At 36.6% G+C, this 18,703-nt stretch overlaps 1 protein-coding gene across 5 annotated transcripts in view; it reads left to right on the top strand.

Moving 5' to 3' along the window:
• Positions 1-18,703, top strand: part of RGS7 (regulator of G protein signaling 7) — a 173,875-nt gene that overhangs the window by 73,534 nt on the left and 81,638 nt on the right. For all 5 annotated transcript variants that reach the window (XM_081944691.1, XM_081944692.1, XM_081944694.1 and 2 more), the window contains exon 3: positions 833-929. In XM_081944691.1, the coding sequence (XP_081800817.1) occupies positions 833-929 (97 nt within the window). The remainder of the gene's footprint in view (positions 1-832; positions 930-18,703) is intronic.

Here is an 18,703-nt window from a genome sequence, read left to right as displayed (position 1 = left end):
ATGCTTATTATTATATTCAATTCAGTGATCTTTGAAGAAGGATGTATGTATGTTTAAGTGCTATTATTTGAAACTTATTCATTGTGGAGAAGCTGAAAACAATGTTGGGTACAGAATAGTTTTTAATAACATTAGATGCAATGATTAGCTTGGTAAATAAACTATGTTCTTAGCCTCATTCCTGTCTCTTACTTCAGTTTACAGTATCATCAAAGCTGTATTTATGGACAGTTCTCATGAGAGCTTTGACCTTGAGTGTTAATTGCCAGTATAGTGTTTAAAGTCTTGGATCTGGCTCAATATAGTCATTAAGGTCTTGGATTGGTAAAATCCAGATTCAAGTCAGCACTTGATCATGGAGGTAACTTGTTGCTTTGGACAAGTTACTGTCTTTCTATCTAATTTTTTTTACAGCTTTCTCCACAGCTTTCTTCATTAACAGCATGAGAATTAATTTTAATGGAGATTCCTGCGTATGTTGTTTTAAGCTCTCAACAGAAAATGTGGGATATAAATGTAATTACTGTCAGTCAATCAATCTATCAGAATAATTAAGATTCAATGCAGATAAAAAAATGTGTTTCTTGATACAGAAAATAGTTATCTTAGAATTGATGCCACAAGATGTGATGATGTCCTCTTAATTTAGCTATTATTAGCTATTGTTTATGAAAGCTACATATAATAGCAATATCAGAGGTCATTGTGCTCACTTAGGCATTTAGTTTGGTCCCTTTGGCAACATGGTATTGAATTAGATCAACTCAAGACTCATCCAGTCTGTTTACTACTCAAGAACATAATATGTTTATTTGTTCCTCTTTTTATCCAGATGGAAGATGTCATAGCTCGTATGCAAGATGAGAAAAATGGGATTCCTATTCGTACAGTCAAAAGCTTTCTCTCCAAGATTCCCAGTGTTTTCTCTGGTAAGATTCAAAATACAGCATGTGCTTCATTCAGTACTGGAAAAAAGACATGAGAACAATGATAAATTAAAATTAGTACAGACAAGTTTAAAAATAATGACTATAAGCATGTAGTAATTTACAATGAAGCTTCATTAGCAGTAAATTCTGTAAGTTCCATGTTGTGTTAGCATATTATTTTACATTGGGACTGGATACTATGCTCCCCCTGCCCCCAGCAGTTTCTTCTTTGGAAGAAGATTTGGAGCTTCTCAGTAAGCCATGTGTTCCTGGAACATTAATATTGACAAGTGTCTCTTCTTCAGAAAAGAGAACAATAAAAAAATTAAAAAGATAAATACAAAGAAGGAGCTTCTGATCTTTTTGACAATGGATTTAAATGCATTTAGATTTTACCTTCTTTCTCTAAAGTCACATCATAATTTCTTTCTTCCATTAGCTGTTGTTTCTAACCATCAAACTTATAAATTGCAAACCCATTTTTATTTTTTTTCTCAGTAAAAAGTCCATAAGAAGTTTTCATTCACTTTTCTTATGCATAACCTATTTTTATTTCCATTTCTCTTACTGTTGGCTGTATATCTCTACTTTGTAAACACTAGTAATCAAACTCTTACTTATCTAAAACATACAGATTTTTGAAAAATATCTATGGCTTTCAGAAAAATAACTTTCCATCATATTAAATATTTTTTGCTAATTTAACTTGAGTCATTTTAATATTTTTATCAGAAGTTTTTTGTGCGGACAAATTATCCTATTCCAATCTTCCATTAAACCCCAATTTCCATGTGGTTAATTAACTAATATTGCTAATTATATTAGCTAATCCATAATATCTTGTAAAATGTTACCTTATCCTCCTATATTCCAATTATCCAAGTCCTGGCCCCATGCAAAATAGCTTCAACCCTGACAGATACATAATAATCAACAGTCAATTTCAGTTGGGGTCATAATTGGTGGTTTATAGAGATGGTGAGATATCTTCTGATTTTATCTCTTTCCTTTTTATCTTTTCATGGAATAGATTACAGAAGGGTAGCATTAAGATAGACAATTTGACTGAGGAAAGGAGCCTTATTGAAGGTGCCAAACAGATGTTACACGATATCTAGAATCTCCCATTCTTCATGTATTAATTGCATGATGATTATTATGGGCGATGGAGTGCAGCTTCTCTAAACACACATTTCACATTTAATACATGAATGCTGGAGGAGAGGTAGAAAACTAGGCAACACCAGAGGAAGAACTTTGTATAAACCTGTTATCGTTTCTGTACCCAGAATTTTATTATGTGGTGGTTTGTAATGATTTTTGCAGAAAAATGACAATGAAGTTATTGGTGGATTGGGTTTGATGAAACAAAATGCCTTTTGTTATTTATTATACATCAAATCAGAGTCCATTTTTCCAAGAATATAGGAAATGCCAAGCACTTGGGAGAGAGATGTATTTCAGGCTTGGCTATAGTCATACTTTAATGCACACACATACACACAAACACAGAAATCGATTTGTCAGTGCAAAGTTTCATAGCATGTATTTCACACACTTGATTGTAACCCTAGTAGCTGCCTTTGCCCAGCCTTATTATGCAAAGTGATTATTATAATGTGACATATTTTTCATGGGAGTTTGAATTTAAGTAATTGATATGTGTTTGCTGAATTTTTGTTGACCAGGAACAATTTCTATTTCAGTTGAATCAGAACTGAAATTAAATGCAAATGTAAAAAAAAATTACCTTGTTTTTAGCTAGTGATGATATTAAACAACTGAATGCTATTCAATATTCCATGCCTCTGTTTTGGATTGTTTTATCTTTGTCAAAAAATCAGTAGCAAATCTGAAAATATAAAGTTGGTATAATTGCAGTCCAGAAGCTCAGTCATATTCTTCATCATTTGACATAATCAGATATAATCATATTGCAGATTAGATATGTTCTTGACTGACACTGATTGAAAGTGGGTATCAGCAATAAGGAAAGCAAGTTGATTTACATTCTCTAAGGTGGTGATTACAGAGAGAATTGTCTAAACTAAATGATAAGGTAAGAAAGTCAGATCGATTCATTATAAAAATAACCTGGAAGGTTGCACAATTTTTGAATGTTTATAAAATGTGATAAAGAACAGTTGTAGAAACATGTTCCCAAAGAGTAACCTTTCTATTTCCTCCTGTTTACCTTAATGTTCATAGCTGAACCTAAATGTTGAAAAATTGACCAAAGAATGAGGGGGAAAGAAACAACCATTATAACATGGCTGACTTGCCAGATCTGCATGATTTGTTTTGTTAAACAAAGTCATACATCCTAATTTATTTTATCCCCCATCTTTTAGTGAGTGAGGTGAATTTTAGTGAATGATTTTTATAGATGATAAAAGATCAGGAAACTTAATGGGATCTTTTTTTCAGCTTAATGGTTTGAAGATGAAAAAGTCTACATTTGAATTCAGACACTTTCACTATGGATTAAACTATAATAAAATCACATCGCTGATTAATTCAGATTGCGTTCTGCAATCTACAATAGCTTTGGCTATCACTTCTGGGAATTGTACTGCAAAAACTATTGGTGGTAATCAGCCCTTTTTGGTGTTATGTCAACATTTAACCTGCTGTTTTACAGGTTTGTTGACTTTGACTCCTACAATCTTTCGAACAGTTTGACCTTTGGGAAAAGCTTCTCTAAGCACACGCTGGAAGTTGTCCAGTTTCTCCTTTCTGCTATCAGTACAATTGAAGGACAAGAAGGCCTCATATTGCCAATTAATCTTTGTAATTTCAGGATTAGGATTCTAGTCAAGCATCTCACCACTTCTGTGGGTGAACCTGGAGTAGAGTGAAATGCTGAAGCCAGTCAGGTTGCATATATCTCAATATTCCTCCAGTCTCTTTTTAAAAATAAATCATTTCACAATCTTTTGTTATTGGATGCATTTTAATGCAAACCTACCAAGTTGGAATGTATTGACTCTCTTGAAATGTTAAGATTAGTATTGATAAGAAGGTAAGTGTAGCCAGAAAATTAACCATTCACAATAATGGAGAACACTGTGCTAGTACAGACTCTAAAAGTCTGGCTTTTATTGAACTCATTTCCATAAAAGTGTTTTATTGGTTGAACTGCTGTCTGCCTAGCAGCATTTATTAAGGTGAGCAGCATACGTTTTCAGATTTTACTTTCTGCAATATGTTTCCAACTTACCTTATATTTTATTCAGATAAGTGAAACACAACTGACTAAACAGATTTTATTTGCTTGAATAAAAAGCAAATAAAGATTGCAGCCTTTCATTGTTTTTCTTATTTTTCCATTTTTCAAATAAACACTTTTTGTATCATTTTCGATTTTGAAATTAACCTTTTTATTTAAAATTTCTTCCAGGTAAGAAATTTAAAATTTCTTTCACTTAAGAACTGAAGAGTTTTGAGGTTGTCATTTATTTTTTGGTCACTAAATGAGACTAAAGAAGAAGGGCATGGATTTGCTAGGGGTAGCAATTTCTCAGAGTTAACTTTTCAGAACTTTTGTTTAAAAAAAAGATAGCCACTAACTCTGGAAACCATTGCTCTACTCACTTCCAAATTATTTCTTGCCTTTATTATTTGTATAATAACTCAAGGCCACGAACATACCTGATTACCCCCTTCCTCCCCCTATTTTCCTCACAACCTATGAGGTGAGTTGAGATGAAAGATTGTGACTGTTCCAAAATCACCTAAGGAGAGACTTATAGTTTTAATTATATAAAATCACTTAAAACACATCACATTTAAAAATAGTTTAATGTATAAGACTCTTCTCACATGTTTATTAATAGATCTGAGATGGATAGTTGTTAACTTGACAGAAATATTTTGGGATTCTGATTTTAATCATAGTGTTTGGCATTTTGGCTAAGCTTATTTGTGTGTGGGGGAGTGCTGTTGCTTGAATAGCGTACGTAGAATAGCAGGAAGACAATAGCTAAGCTATTAGCAATTCTTGATATATGGTAAAAGAATTTGTGGAGTCTCCGATTTCCAGTAAAGTGTCAATATAATCCAGTAGATGCTGATGGATTTGATTCTGATGTAGCCTTTGGCCTCTTATATTTTGGAATTGCAAATTCTATCCATCATGCATTGCTGCAAGGAAAAAAAACGATGTCAGAAAATGTGTACTGACATTTTTACAGTAATACTTATGGAAAACATATGATGCACGATTTGCCCTAGTGAGGTGTAGTTCAGATCTTGTAAAGACATACATTATGCGCAATTCATGCAGATCTGTGGTCTTCATTCAATAGTTGTTCAAGAGAGATTTTTTTTCATATATGAATTCTTCTGATTTAAAGATTGTACACGATTGTTTTTTTAAGTTAAACTGTCCTTACTTTTCATTCCTTACAGCTGTTTTCATTCATTAATTAGTTCTATCTCTACATTTTAAGTGTGTTCGTGTTTGTGTGTGTGCATGTGTCTCTATGCATATTGTTTACATGCTGTCTTTTTTTCTGAAAACCCAAAGTAGCATGCATAAAGTGATCCCTCTTTTTATCAAGTTGAGAGATACTACAAAATTACCTAATGAATTCTGTAGCTGATTGGAGACTTGAACATGGGTCTCCTTTATCTCAATGTAACCGTCTGACCTACTTCTATTCCAATCAGGGATGAGAAACTTGAATCAATATTTGAACTTGATGAATATGTATTTTAACTGTTTCCCATTAAAAACATGTTTAAAAATTACCGTATTTTTCAGAGTATAAGACGCACCAAGGTTTTGAAGAGGCAAATAAAAAAAATGTTTTTGCACTCTGCAAACCTCCCCAAAACGGCCCGTTTTTCATGAAAATGGGCCTGTTTTCCCCCCAAAAAGGCATGAATAGCCTTTAGGGGGCTTACATAGTGTTACTGGGGGTTGGGGGGGAGGAAAAATGAGCAAAAAAACAGCCTGTTTTTTGCAAAAAATGGCCCGTTTTTCATAAAACAAAGGCCACAGATAGCCTTTAGGAAGCTTATAGAGTGCTCCTCGGGGTTGGGAGGGTAAAATTGAGCAAACAACAGGCCGTGTTTTGCTCATTTCTATGCTCCCCAGCCCCCAGGAGCTCTCTAAAAGCTTCTTAGAGGCTATGCACAGCCATTTTGGTGAAGGGGGCAGGGTTTCTGGGGGTAAAAAAATGCTGTATTCAGTGTATAAGATGCACCCAGATTTTCGGCCTCTTTTTTGAGGGAAAATGGTGCGTCTTATACTCCGAAAAATAGAATATGTTGTTTTACAATGGTTTACTTCATGATCAGTGGCACTGTGTTAATTGCATTCTACCAAGCCATTTTTTTTACTATGATTTGTTGAACTGTTCACAGTTTGGCTAATCCAAAACTAAACAAATTCTCATTATAATTTAGTGCAATGTACCTAATGTCTTGGTTAGTTAAAGTAACTCTCCATATATTTTAATAATATATTGTTACTTGTGATGTCAGATTTATGACATTTTTATATATCACATTTGTTGTAATAAAGCAACAATACACTTATCACTTATGTAGTAAGATATTCCAATTTATGACATATAGCACATTGGGGGACAAATAATGCCACAACTCTTACTTAGAACCTAAAAAATTATTTAGGTTCTAAGTAAACCAGCAGAGTCTCTTTGGATAGAGAAATGGGCAACATATAAATTTAATAAATAAATGAAAACAAGTTTTCAACTGTATCTTTACATTATTTGTTATCTTATCTGCTTATAGGATCTTGTTCGCTTGTTGTATCTTTTGACACAAATTAGCTTTGCTATCAATATGTTCCTCCACTTCCTTTTGCTATCTTTCTGTGTTGTAATAAGCAATGGTTCATTTTGACCATGATTTCTTAATTAAGTCACATTGATTATGTGTCAAGCCATTAAACTGAAAAGCACAATCAAGGAAACACGTTTCATATAGACATTGTTTAATGGACTTTAATGCCAAAAATTAGTACAGAAAATTGAGAACTGAGATAAGAATCCTCCAGCTCTCCTTTATTAGTAAGTTATTAACACATAATTTCTTTGAAGCCTTTCAAAATTTCTTTTTCACAGGACGCCTCCAAGATGGGCTATGAATCCATTTCTTTGACAAGCCAGTAACAACCTTTGTGTAAAGGAATTTAGGACTGACCTTGGGAAAGGCATAAAAGAGGAAAGAGCTGGTAAGGAAGGACTTGGACTGGAAATTGCATAGTCCTGAAATTGAAGCAAGTGTAGAAAGAAGCTCAACATAATTCCAGCTTGATTTTTTTTTGTATAGGATGGGGTGGAAATAAATTTGGGCAAGTTCCAGGATTATGCTACGATATCCTACAACTATAGAGTAGCATTTCTGGATTCCCTGCAGTGCCTATTTCTTGACCTAGCCTAACTAGAAGGGCTGAAGCTTTCCCTTCAATGATTTCTGGTATCTGAAGTTACTTTTCCTCTCTTGATCTCAATATAGCATCTCACCATATAGTTGCCAAATTATGTTAAATCAAAATGAACCTCAGGATTCAGTCCTTGACCCATCACTCTTCAACAAATTACGAAGACATAGAGGAAATGCTTATCACATTTGCAGATGGATTCATCTCCATTCATACTCTTTCTACCTCTGTTCAAGGGATCTGTTTCCCTAGGTGGGGAACAATGACCCTTTTATGACTTGTGGACTTCAAGTCCCAGAATTCTTGAACCAAGATATCCAAGAAATAAATAAATAAATAAATAAAGACAGAGAGATGGAGTGTGTGTACAATGGGCTTTTTCTTTCATTGATGGAGAGATTAAGTTTGAGTCACATTTCCTGTCCTTTTCCTGAATGAGAACCTTTAGCTCAGCTTGTTCCCATGGAAATGCGTGCAGTGCTTGCAACATCATGAACAATAAAAATATCATTTGATTTTCATTTTAATTTTACCTTGAGGGAAAGTGAATCATGAACATATACAATGACATAAATAGTAAATATTTGTCTAGGTTCTTGAGGGTTTCTAAGGAAGAAGGGAAGAAAGGAAGGAAGGAAGGAAGGAAGGAAGGAAGGAAGGAAGGAAGGAAAGAAGGAAGGAAGGAAGGAAGGATCTATTCTGCAACATCAAACCTTCAAGTTTCTAATCTAGTAAGAATACATGAGAATTGCTACATTTAAGCTAGCTTTCTGACCATATCTAAAACCACTACAAACTAATGCTTGCTCTGGGCTTTGAAGAATAGCAAAACACAAGGAATTTGTGAGTCAGCAACAGATATAGAAACACATTCAGTGTTTCTAGGTAAATGGTGTATCTTGCTCTCTCTGCCATCTGTTCCCTATCTCATGACATGTACAAGGCTGAGTCATCCTGTTGATTTTGCAGTTCCCAGTTGTTTCAATCTGGTAAGTGCTTTCCACACATTAAACTACAGGCATGTGGCACAGTAGTCTCTGTGGACTATATCTAGTTACTAAGAGTTAACACTGACTTGATAATACATAAATAATGATCAAATAAATCAACGTAGCACTGTAAGTTGTTATTTCAGCAACTCGGGAAAGCTTCTTCACCTAAGAAATCAGCAATAGGACAATAAAGATGCTTTCAGAATACTATGAAATTTTAAGCATTTGCTACCCAGGTAAACTGCTCCTATTCAGAATGATTGTGGAAATGAATAAATGCAAAGAATCTTTCCCTGATGTTTTGATTTTTCATTACCTCTTTCAGTTAATATTCTCAATAATTTAAGTATCATCTATGTATTTTTTAAAAACACAAATCTTTTTCCCCCCAAATTTTTTTATTGGTTTTTATACATATATGGGGAAAGGTAAGGGGATATACAAAATTTTTGGCAGCTCCCACACTAGTGATAGAAATCCATCCAAAACTCACAATTTTTACAATCTTAAAAACAAAATCTAAAAGATAAGCAGAAAACAAGGTCTTATTCTATATTGTCAACCATGTGTTCATTCATTTTCCTTTGTCACTTTCTAGAATATCACCAATTACTATTATTTCAAATACTTTTATTTTTGTGACCTGAGCCTTTTCAATATTGCTCCTTCCTTCCTGTCCCCAGAGGGAGCCTCAGCCCCCTCCCTCTTGTCTTGCACCTTGCTGTCCCTTCCACTACCTTCGCTATGTTCGTCCTCTAGGAGGGAGAGATGCTTTTTAATGAAGGCTTCAGCCTCCTGCACTGTATTAATTCTAATCCTGTTTCCCTCCCAGAAGATCAACATTCCCTCTGGCAATAACCATCTAAACCAAATTCCTTTATTGTATAATTTCTTTGATAAGGAGGAATACTTCCTCCTTCTCTCTCTTATCTTTTTTGGAATCTGCTTAAGGATGGTAATTTCTTCATCTTTATATTTCAATGGTCTCTCCCTTTGGATCCCAAGCACCTCATCCCTTGTGGTCCTCCTGAGGAATTTAACATGCACCTCCCTTGGAACATTATGACTTCTAGCATATGCTGAATTTATCCTATAAACTAGGTCCATATCCCACCACAGCTGTTTTTTTTATCTCTCTTAATATAATATGCTAAGATTGTACTCATGATATCCTTAAGGTCTTCACTTTCTGTCTCTGGTAGGCTCTGAAAAAACACAAATCTTTAATGTACACAGGATTGCATCACTTTGTTCTGTGTGTACCTCTAGCACTACCTGTGCTCTATCCTTCCTGATCATTTGCCCTGGTTTATGTCATTTATCTGTATTTCCTCTCTGCTCCCCAATTCTTCCTACATTATTTGGGCTCATTTTTTACATTATGTGTCTGCTTCACTTTCTTTCAGAAGTATTAGATTACAGGCTTCAAGCTTAGAGCAAAAAATTATTTGCAGGGTCCAATCTGGGTCAGTCACAGGGACCAGAGGTTTTGTCTTTCAAGCTTTCGGATTCATGCTGGAGACCTTCTTCTCTAGAGAGAAGTTCCCTGAAGATGGGCTCCAGCATGAGTCCGAAAGCTTGGAAGACAAAACCTCTGGTCCCCGTGACCAACCCAGATTGGATCCTGCAACATTATCTTGGGACACACATATTCTCATTTGTGAAAAAATTATTTCATGATTCTACCTCTTACATGAGGTTACACATACTGCTGGGGCTCGGTTGCTTCTGTCCACCCAGCCTCCAGAATCGGGGATCCTATTGTATCATCCCCAGATGGCAGAGGGCATTTATTTCTGAGAGCATCTCTGAGAGAATCTCTGAAGCATCTCAGAGAAAGCCCAAGGATTCACCTAACAGTGTACTGTGCAAAAAAGCATGTGAGCCTGGTGCTCATCAGCCCTTTCCATATGAGAGCATATAAATTAGCTTCAGAGGAAACAGTCCATGAACCTGTAGAAACCTGTCAAAGCAAGCAAGCAAGCAGAAAATCAGCCTTGTTTTCAGATGTATCCAGAGATTAGACCATGTAATTAGAGGTGTATATGTTAAGTATTTCAATGTTCTAGCTAACATTTCAAGCCACTTTTTCTCAAAACTATTACAAGGTATTGCCACTTTAGATTTCTCTCATAGCAATGCAGAAGTTACAAGATCTGAATGAACAGCCGGCAAGGACATGGGGCAGCAGCATGTTGGATCAGATTATGAACTGTAGCTCATCGATTCTCAGCTGCTCCCAAACATTAGCAAGCAAAGGAAGACACTTGCAAAAGCATTGGGGAGATAAGCTGATGGGTAACATACAGGCAGTGAGAAATGAACAGGTGAGCAAAAGAGATTAGAAAAAAGCAGATGGAAGCGGAGATAATGAGAAGTTACCAGTGATGAAGGCAAACCAGTGTGCTGAAAAGCTGAAGAGAGCTGGCAGGTCCCACAAGTCTGCGTAGATGTTTTATGGGGCAGTAGCTACCTATAGATGGTAGATATTGCCTCCATAACAAGAACTTGTTATGTAAATTTAAAGTAATGTTTCTCCAAACCTAACTGCTCTAGGTTATCTGTTCTGTCTTTTCACCAGAATGAGACTTCAGAGATTTAGGGCTTCTGACTCGAGTAATCGAGGTTCAAGACCCCTTCCCCTATAAAACTTGCAGGGTATCCTTGAACTAGTTGACAAAACTATGGGGTTTAATGGCAGTGGGTGCAGGAGAGGGAACTCTTAAGTTCCCCAATAGAGAAGCATAATTAAAATATTATACCCTTTTTATCATTTAGAAAAGAGAGAGTCAATTCTGATTTTTTAAATGATTTATGCTTCTGAAACCTTTCTGTTTCTTCTCCTCTCCCATTCTGTTTTTCTTTTCAGAACAATCCTTCACTTTGTTATGTTGCTCCCTGGTTGCGTCTTTTGTCCCTCCAGTACTTAATATTACCCACTAGACCTCATTCATTGCGTCCTCGTGTGGAAACCAAGAAGCAGAGGTGGGTTTCTACTGGTTTGCCCCGGATCGGGCAAACTGGTAGTAGTGGTGGCAGGAGTCTCCGCCCACCTGCCCAGATGCTTCTGCATATGCTCAGAAGCGTCACATGCATACACAAGTGCTGCGCAACCATGAGTGCTGCGCATGCACAGGTGAACCGGTAGTACAATAAATTAAGACCCAGTACTGTTGAGAAGGTCTGTTTGGGGGGGAGGGGTTCAACTTATCAGCTGGTTATTAAGAACTCAGAATTCAGTCAAAACAACAGTAGAATGACATGCTAATGAAATAACCTGCTTTTACCTGATACCTTACGACCTACCAAGAAGTCTCTGTGTAAACCTGGGATATGCTGTCCCAGTAAGGGCTAATCTTTTTGTTGTTGCATGCCAAAAATGTGTATGTGTGCACATGCAACAGCATTTTTGGCTTCCAGATTGGTACGTGCCCCCCCCATGCCCCGTTTGGACCTGGAAGGCTTCCTGTACCAACCTGAAAGCCAAAATGGGGCGCAGGGTGCTGTGCGAGGTCCCAAAATGCAATGCTACCACCCCCATGCATGTGCGCACTCATCCCTCCATGTGCCCCACACCCATGCATGTGCCCCACACTCTGTGCATGCACGGCAGAGACCTGAAGACCAGCTGGCTGGTGGAAGACATGCAGGCATGCGTGGTGGATCTGGGCTGGGGTGATGGCTGGCATTCCCGCAGAGAGAGCTCTGTGTGCCACCTGTCATAGGTTCACCATCACACTGCTATCCTGTCTGCTTTTTTTTTCAGCCTTATGCAGTTTTATTAAAGTCTTGGTAGGCCACCATAAATAAAAAGTGTGCTATGCCTGGATTTTCTGGGCACAAACTAGCCAACATTGGTTTCTCTAGTGTCATGTGAAGGGCAGTGGTGGGTTGCTCACTGGTTTACTACCAGTTTGCTTGTGCGCTTGTGGGTGGACAGAGCCTCCCGCTGCCACCATGTTTGGCCAAACTGGGCCAAACTGGCAGCAACCCATCTATGTTGAAGGGCACTAATAAGCTTTGAATTATTCTTTAAATTTGAACAACGTTGTTATGAGTGGAAGAATAATTTAAGATTGTGCTATTCCCACAAATGTCAATGCGGCCTCATCTCTTTTCATGTTATCAATTTGCCCTTTAAAGATTTAGTCTTGAATTTAAGATTGTGGGGATGGAGAGTAGAAAATCACATCACATCTCTTAACCTTTGTTGTCAAACAGTCCTTTAGCTGGCAGTCTTGAAAATTGTAGAACAAATCCTAGAAAATATGATATACAACAAAATATTCAGCAGAAAAGAAAAATAAGTCACATATAAACAAAAGAAGCTAGCCATAAATTGCCATTTGAAATGAAATCTATACCGCTTCCCTTTGCTTCTCTCCAGACAAGAAAAATCCTTATTCTTATCTATTTTCCCATTACTTGCAATGAATTTGTAAAACTTGAATGCAACAGTTCAAAAACAGGAATGAATTATTTCAGTCTGATAGTTTCCACTTGGGCAAGCTGATAAGTGCAGAGATAACATTAAAAAGACCTATACATAGTCTTCTATTTATTTTCTTATTGTTGCTGCAACTAGTGCTATTTTATTACTGGTTATAATTTACCATTATTGTAGGAATTAGTTGCAATGGGATGTAACTAAATCTTTTTTGGTACTTTGTGTTATATAAAAGAGTTTGGAATTTCATTGGATTACCAGTAGATATATTTCAGAAATAGCATTTAGGACAGTCATTTTTCATAGGCTGTCTGGAAATTTATGGTATTTATTTGGAAGGATGTGGCTCCATCTAGTTTTATTTTTGAAATGAAGAATAGACAGATGTAATTCTCTGTTACTGTGAAGGCAACTCATTTGGAAGAGATTTAAGTAATAATTCTGGATGAAAAGGAAAGGAGGATCAGTGGGAAGATCTCATTCTGGCAGCCAGGTATATTGATTTGTCCTCTGCTCGGTCCTTTCCTAAGTGCCGACATAAAATCCTTTAGTCGTAGCTATAAATATAGAGGAGCTTCAGTAGATTCTACTCTGAAAAAGAAAAGGCTTCACCTACAAACTTAATCCTGGTGACAGACATATCTATCTTTTCTTCACAACTAAATGGAAGCTGTTTGCCTTTGCTTACTTCTGGGTTACTTTTTCAACTTCTCATTCTACAGGAAAAATAATTTCTTCTTTTTAAATTTAGCAATAGCAATAGCACTTAGACTTATATACAATACCACTTCATAGTGCTTTATAGCTCTCTCTAAGCAGTTTACAGAGTCAACATATTGCCCCCAACAATCTGGGTCCTCGTTTTACCCACCTCGGAAGGATGGAAGGCTGAGTCAACCTTGAGCCTGGTGAGATTCGAACTGCCAAATTGCAGGCAGCTGGCAGTCAGCAGAAGTAGCCTGCAGTACTGCATTCTAACCACTGTGCCACCCCTGGCTGTTATTATATTTAGTATATTTTAGTGAATATTTTTAAAGCAGAAGAGAAGAAGAAGAATGAGGAGGAGGAGGAGGAGGAGGTAAATAGGAAAGGAGAAATTACAAGTGATTAAAAAAATCTCACATTCCATTGGCTGTAATTGCTTCTCTGTAAGATTCAGGAAAATCAAATGATAAAAAAGTATAACATTTTAGGATGAGAGCAATTAATTCCACAGGAATAGCTGTATGGGCCTCTGTATATACATTTTTAAAATTTTCTAGGTGTGTTTGAGACTGAACAATACATTACAACATAAACTTTTGTAGACCAGAGACCAAGTTATTAAATAGTGTGATTATGTGCCTGATTATGTTTATATATTGCCCTAAATTAGAAACCATTGGCCTAGGTCACAAAGCCTACTAAGCTATAAACTATGCTTTATAAATCAAAAAGGTTGGATTCATACAATAAGCATGTCAAAACATTGTCAAGTACTAGGTAGTGCTATATTCACAAGTTGTTGGCTACTGCATTGGGTAAACTCAACCATTCATAATAAATAGACAACGCTTAATGTAATCTATGAAGCCAATCAGTGTATATCTACTGAACAGCTAAATTAGATGTTATATTTGTCACAAATCAACTTTACACCTCTTTAAATGATTAAAAACATAATGTAAAATCCTCAGTCAAGCAAAACAAAGAAAAGAGATACAGCACTTGGGATAACAAGACTCCCTTTCCTCATTTTATAGATCTTTGAAGACATGTAGAAAACTGCTCTATAAATGTACTTTATTGGCTTTTTTATGTGTGATAAAATATTTAAAAAAATATTTCTCTGAGCCAGAATGTTAGAGGCAATTCTCCCGATTAGCCTAGTTTCAGAAGAAATGCTAAGACCTGAATTGGTATTTGATGGAAACATGGGTAATGAGGAAACAAACAAAGTAGTAAGATTGTTATTTTAATTAAAGCTTTATACCCCAGGAGGGACAAGCTCAGTTTCCACCAGAATAATTCAATCTATTTCTTTTCCAATGAAATATATCTTCTAGTTACTGGTCCTCATAGTTCTTTTGGAAGAAGGTATTTGAGATCTTCAGAATTTAATTCTTGGTCATTAGCCTTCAGATTTTTTAAGCAAGATCCTGGTGTAGCTAACAAACAAACAAATTATTGTCAGGGTTCCAAGTAATTGATCCATTGCAAACAAAACTCTGAGGCAGGTGATTTCCTCAAAGAATAACTTTATTGGAAATATCATATTGGCACATATCTGGTGAAAACCAATTCTGAAGGGTCCCTCGGTTTTCATCTAATTAAAAGCGAAAGTTTCAATCCCAAACAATCAGTCACATGGCCCAATCAAGGCAGCATCCACAGGTCTGGTGACATGACTCCTCCTTCCTCTGGCCAGGTGTGAAAATGTTCTTAGTTCCCAAGAGAAAGCATTTTATTTTGCCTACAAACCCCCAGCTATCTCTAATCCCCACTCCCTATCCCTCAGCTCGGTGTGCAGCACTGAAGCTCCAAGATGGCTTCATCTAGGCCAGCTTCAGGGTTGACAATTATTTTTAGAAATAGAGAGTCCTGAATGCCCTATGAAAAGAAATAGTTATTAAAAAGTGAGATAAATCTCATCTTGGTGAGAAGTTTATACCATCATAAACAAATTCAATTTGTGCTTCAGTTGACAAACCCTCAGCCTCTCTCCATCTGCATAGCAATGCTGGAGCAGATAACACTATCTGCTCCCTTTTACTGGGCCAATAAGAATTGAACTGCATCCATTAATTTGGAGGATAGCCAGGGAGTTGTAGAAAGGCATTCCAGGATTGCAATGAAGGCTTCTATTTTATATTTTATATATAACATGGAATAAATCAGACCATGCCAAATTATCAAAGTGTTTACGATTATTAAAAGCCAATAAAGAAACAATAAAGCCAATAAAGGGAATGGTACTGCAGGGATGAATTATATTTAATTCCCGTATAATTTAATCCATGCTGTAATAACCTGGCATGCAATCCTATTGGGCACAAGATATATAGTCATCTCCATATAAGTTATTTTTGTGGAAAAGGACAGTAGGGTCATGGTCATGTCCTCCTATAATCATTCAATTTGGAAATATGAGCTTGGAGCTTCTCCAGATTTGGATATAAACACTTACTAAGTTATCACAAACTATTTTGCAAAGCACATGAACGCAAGATAAGAAATAATGGATGGAAACCAATCAAAGAGAGCTTCAACCCAGAACTAAGGAGAAATTTCCTGACAGTGAGAACAATCAAGTAGTGGAGCAGCTTGTCTTCAGAAGTTGTGGGTCCTCCATCAACTTTTAAGAAGAGATGGGACAATCACTTTCAGAAATGGTCTAGGGTCTTCTGCATGAGCAGGAGGTAGACAACCTAGAACTACACCATCTACGGTCAGACTTAAGCATAGTACACAAAATTATCTGCTATAATGTCTTACCAGTCAATGATCACTTCAGCTTCAACCCCAATAATACAAGAGCACACAACAGATACAAACTCAATGTAAATGTTCCAAACTTGAATACGACATCAGCAACAAAGTGGTCAATGCATGGAATGCATTTGTTGTTGTTACATCTTCAAATCCCCAAAACTTTAACCTTAAACTGTCTACTATTGACCTGACCCCATTCCTAAGAGATCTGTAAGGGGCGTGCATAAGCACACCATCGTGCCTATCGTCCCTATCTTACTGTTCTTATTTATTCGTACCCATTTCATTCATAATGTTTATTCTTATACCTATTTTCTTGTAAACGACTGACAGATCAAATAAATAAATAAGACCTCCAAGGTGTCTTCCAACTCTGTTATACAGGAGGGAGATACTAACTAACAGAATAATACATGGAAGAAAGCTTTAAAATAAGGAATTAAGATGTATTGTAGTACCTTGTAATAACCATCAGGAAGAATCTCTATTAAGGAAGACTTGCTCCTTTAGAGCAATTATTTATTCTTGGGGGTAATAATATGGGAGATTTCTTGATCAGTGATTGGGCTAATATTAAGAACTGCTTAATGCAATTTGAAAAGGAATGTCAGCATAGTCAGAATCAGTAATGCAAAAAGGAACTCTAGATTTTGGACTGTAAGCAATCTATAGATATTAAGATTTTAAATATCTCCATATGCATGGGTAGAAAGATTCTCCCCTATTTTCCTTAACTGAAAAGATACAAATTTATATATTTATGGTGTAAAAACTGGGAGCAATAGAAAACTGAAGCTGTTGCCAAAGAATTGCAGAATGGTGCCCATGGAGTCACCTAGAGTTAAACTTGTCTCAAAGAAATATTTTCTTTTCCATTATAGATTTGGTGTGTGTGTGAATATAAACAATAGATTTATAACAATTCCATGTAAAGTTTAAGAAAAGCCAAATGACCAGTTATATTGCCTAAGCAAATAACATTATCTCAGTTGTGATTAGAGCCACACTTTTTTGTTCAATCTAATTCAGCACAAACTCACAGCTGAAGCAACTGCCAATTATCTTTAGCTGTTTCAATTTTTAAGTAACATTTTCCCTTTCTCCTGATATAATTTTTCTGGCTGATAGGAACTAGAATGCATTATCAATTATGCTGTTGCTGATGCAATCTTGGATCAAACATTTCTAGCTCCTACTGGTCACTTTAGATTATTATGGACTTTATCTTTCTCAGCAGTTGCTAGGTTAGGGTTAGACTTTGGCCATGTTAGTTTGACCAAAGGACAGGTGGATACTTCATTTTCACAGAGGAATCTTTTCACATAATACCTGACCAGTGTTTTCCAAAATGCTTGCCAAGTTTGATGTGAGTATCTTATACACAAGTGCTCTTTTGAAAGAGTGCCTCAAGAGAGAACTAGCTGTGTGCAATAGCCAGGAATGACAAATGGATTCTGCCAGCTGAATGTCACTCATACTGTCACATTGAGTGCATTACAACAAAATGTGCAACACACTGAGTGCATTACAGTGGGAAAAAAACACTGCTTCTACCAACAAAGGATTTATGTTTTTATTACTTTGAGAGAATGATGTTTTACCTAGTACGTTCTGGTACCATGGCTACCCATGGAATGCTCTTAGCTACAACGACAAAACTAGACTTGCTGCAAATCTTATATTTTTTTCCCCCCAGCATTAGTTAACAATGCAGCCCAAACACTGATGGTGCCTTCTTCCAATTTCATCCTCCTTTGCTCCTGCAAACTGCCAGCAGGCCTATTTGGGGTTTACTGTTGTGCTCAGAAGTAGCGCAATCATGGAGATTGAGCCCCTTTACAATTGTAACTCTTGGTTGAGCACCAGAAAATGTAGGTAAACACTTAGTTTCACCTGCTCTTGCTTGCATCTCATTTGATGCTAAGAAAAGTTATTGTTGGTTGCTTTCATCTCAGTAGACACAGCTTAATAAGAGAGAAAAAAAAGTTGGGGGGAATCTACTAATTACTTTCCTTAATTTATCCTATATTTTTAAAGCATTCCTATCACTAGCTTCATTATTGTGGCCAAATAGGGATCGGCAATCCAGATAGCAAATTTTATTACAATGCCCTTTTCTGCTGGCTCAAGGATTAATAGATAACCATGCCCTCTGTTTAATGGGAAATGATATATCTAAAACAGAGGTGGTATTCAGCAGGTTCTGACCAGTTCTGGAGAACTGGTAGCAGAAATTTCGAGTTGTTTGGAGAACTGGTAAATGCCATCTTTGATTGGCTCCACCCCCAAGTTCCAGCTGATTGGGAGGAGTTGGGGATTTTGCCATAACCTTTCCCTGGAGTGGGGAGGGAATGGAGATTTTACAATAGCCTTCCCCGGCCATGCTCACCAAGCCATACCCACCAAACCATGTCATGCCCACCAAGCCACTCCCTCAGAACTGGTAGTA

The sequence above is a fragment of the Natrix helvetica genome (genome assembly GCF_964273705.1).
Source record: "Natrix helvetica genome assembly, chromosome: 2".
NCBI classification, from domain to species: Eukaryota; Metazoa; Chordata; class Lepidosauria; order Squamata; family Natricidae; genus Natrix; species Natrix helvetica.
This window is presented reverse-complemented; position numbering and strand designations above follow the sequence as displayed.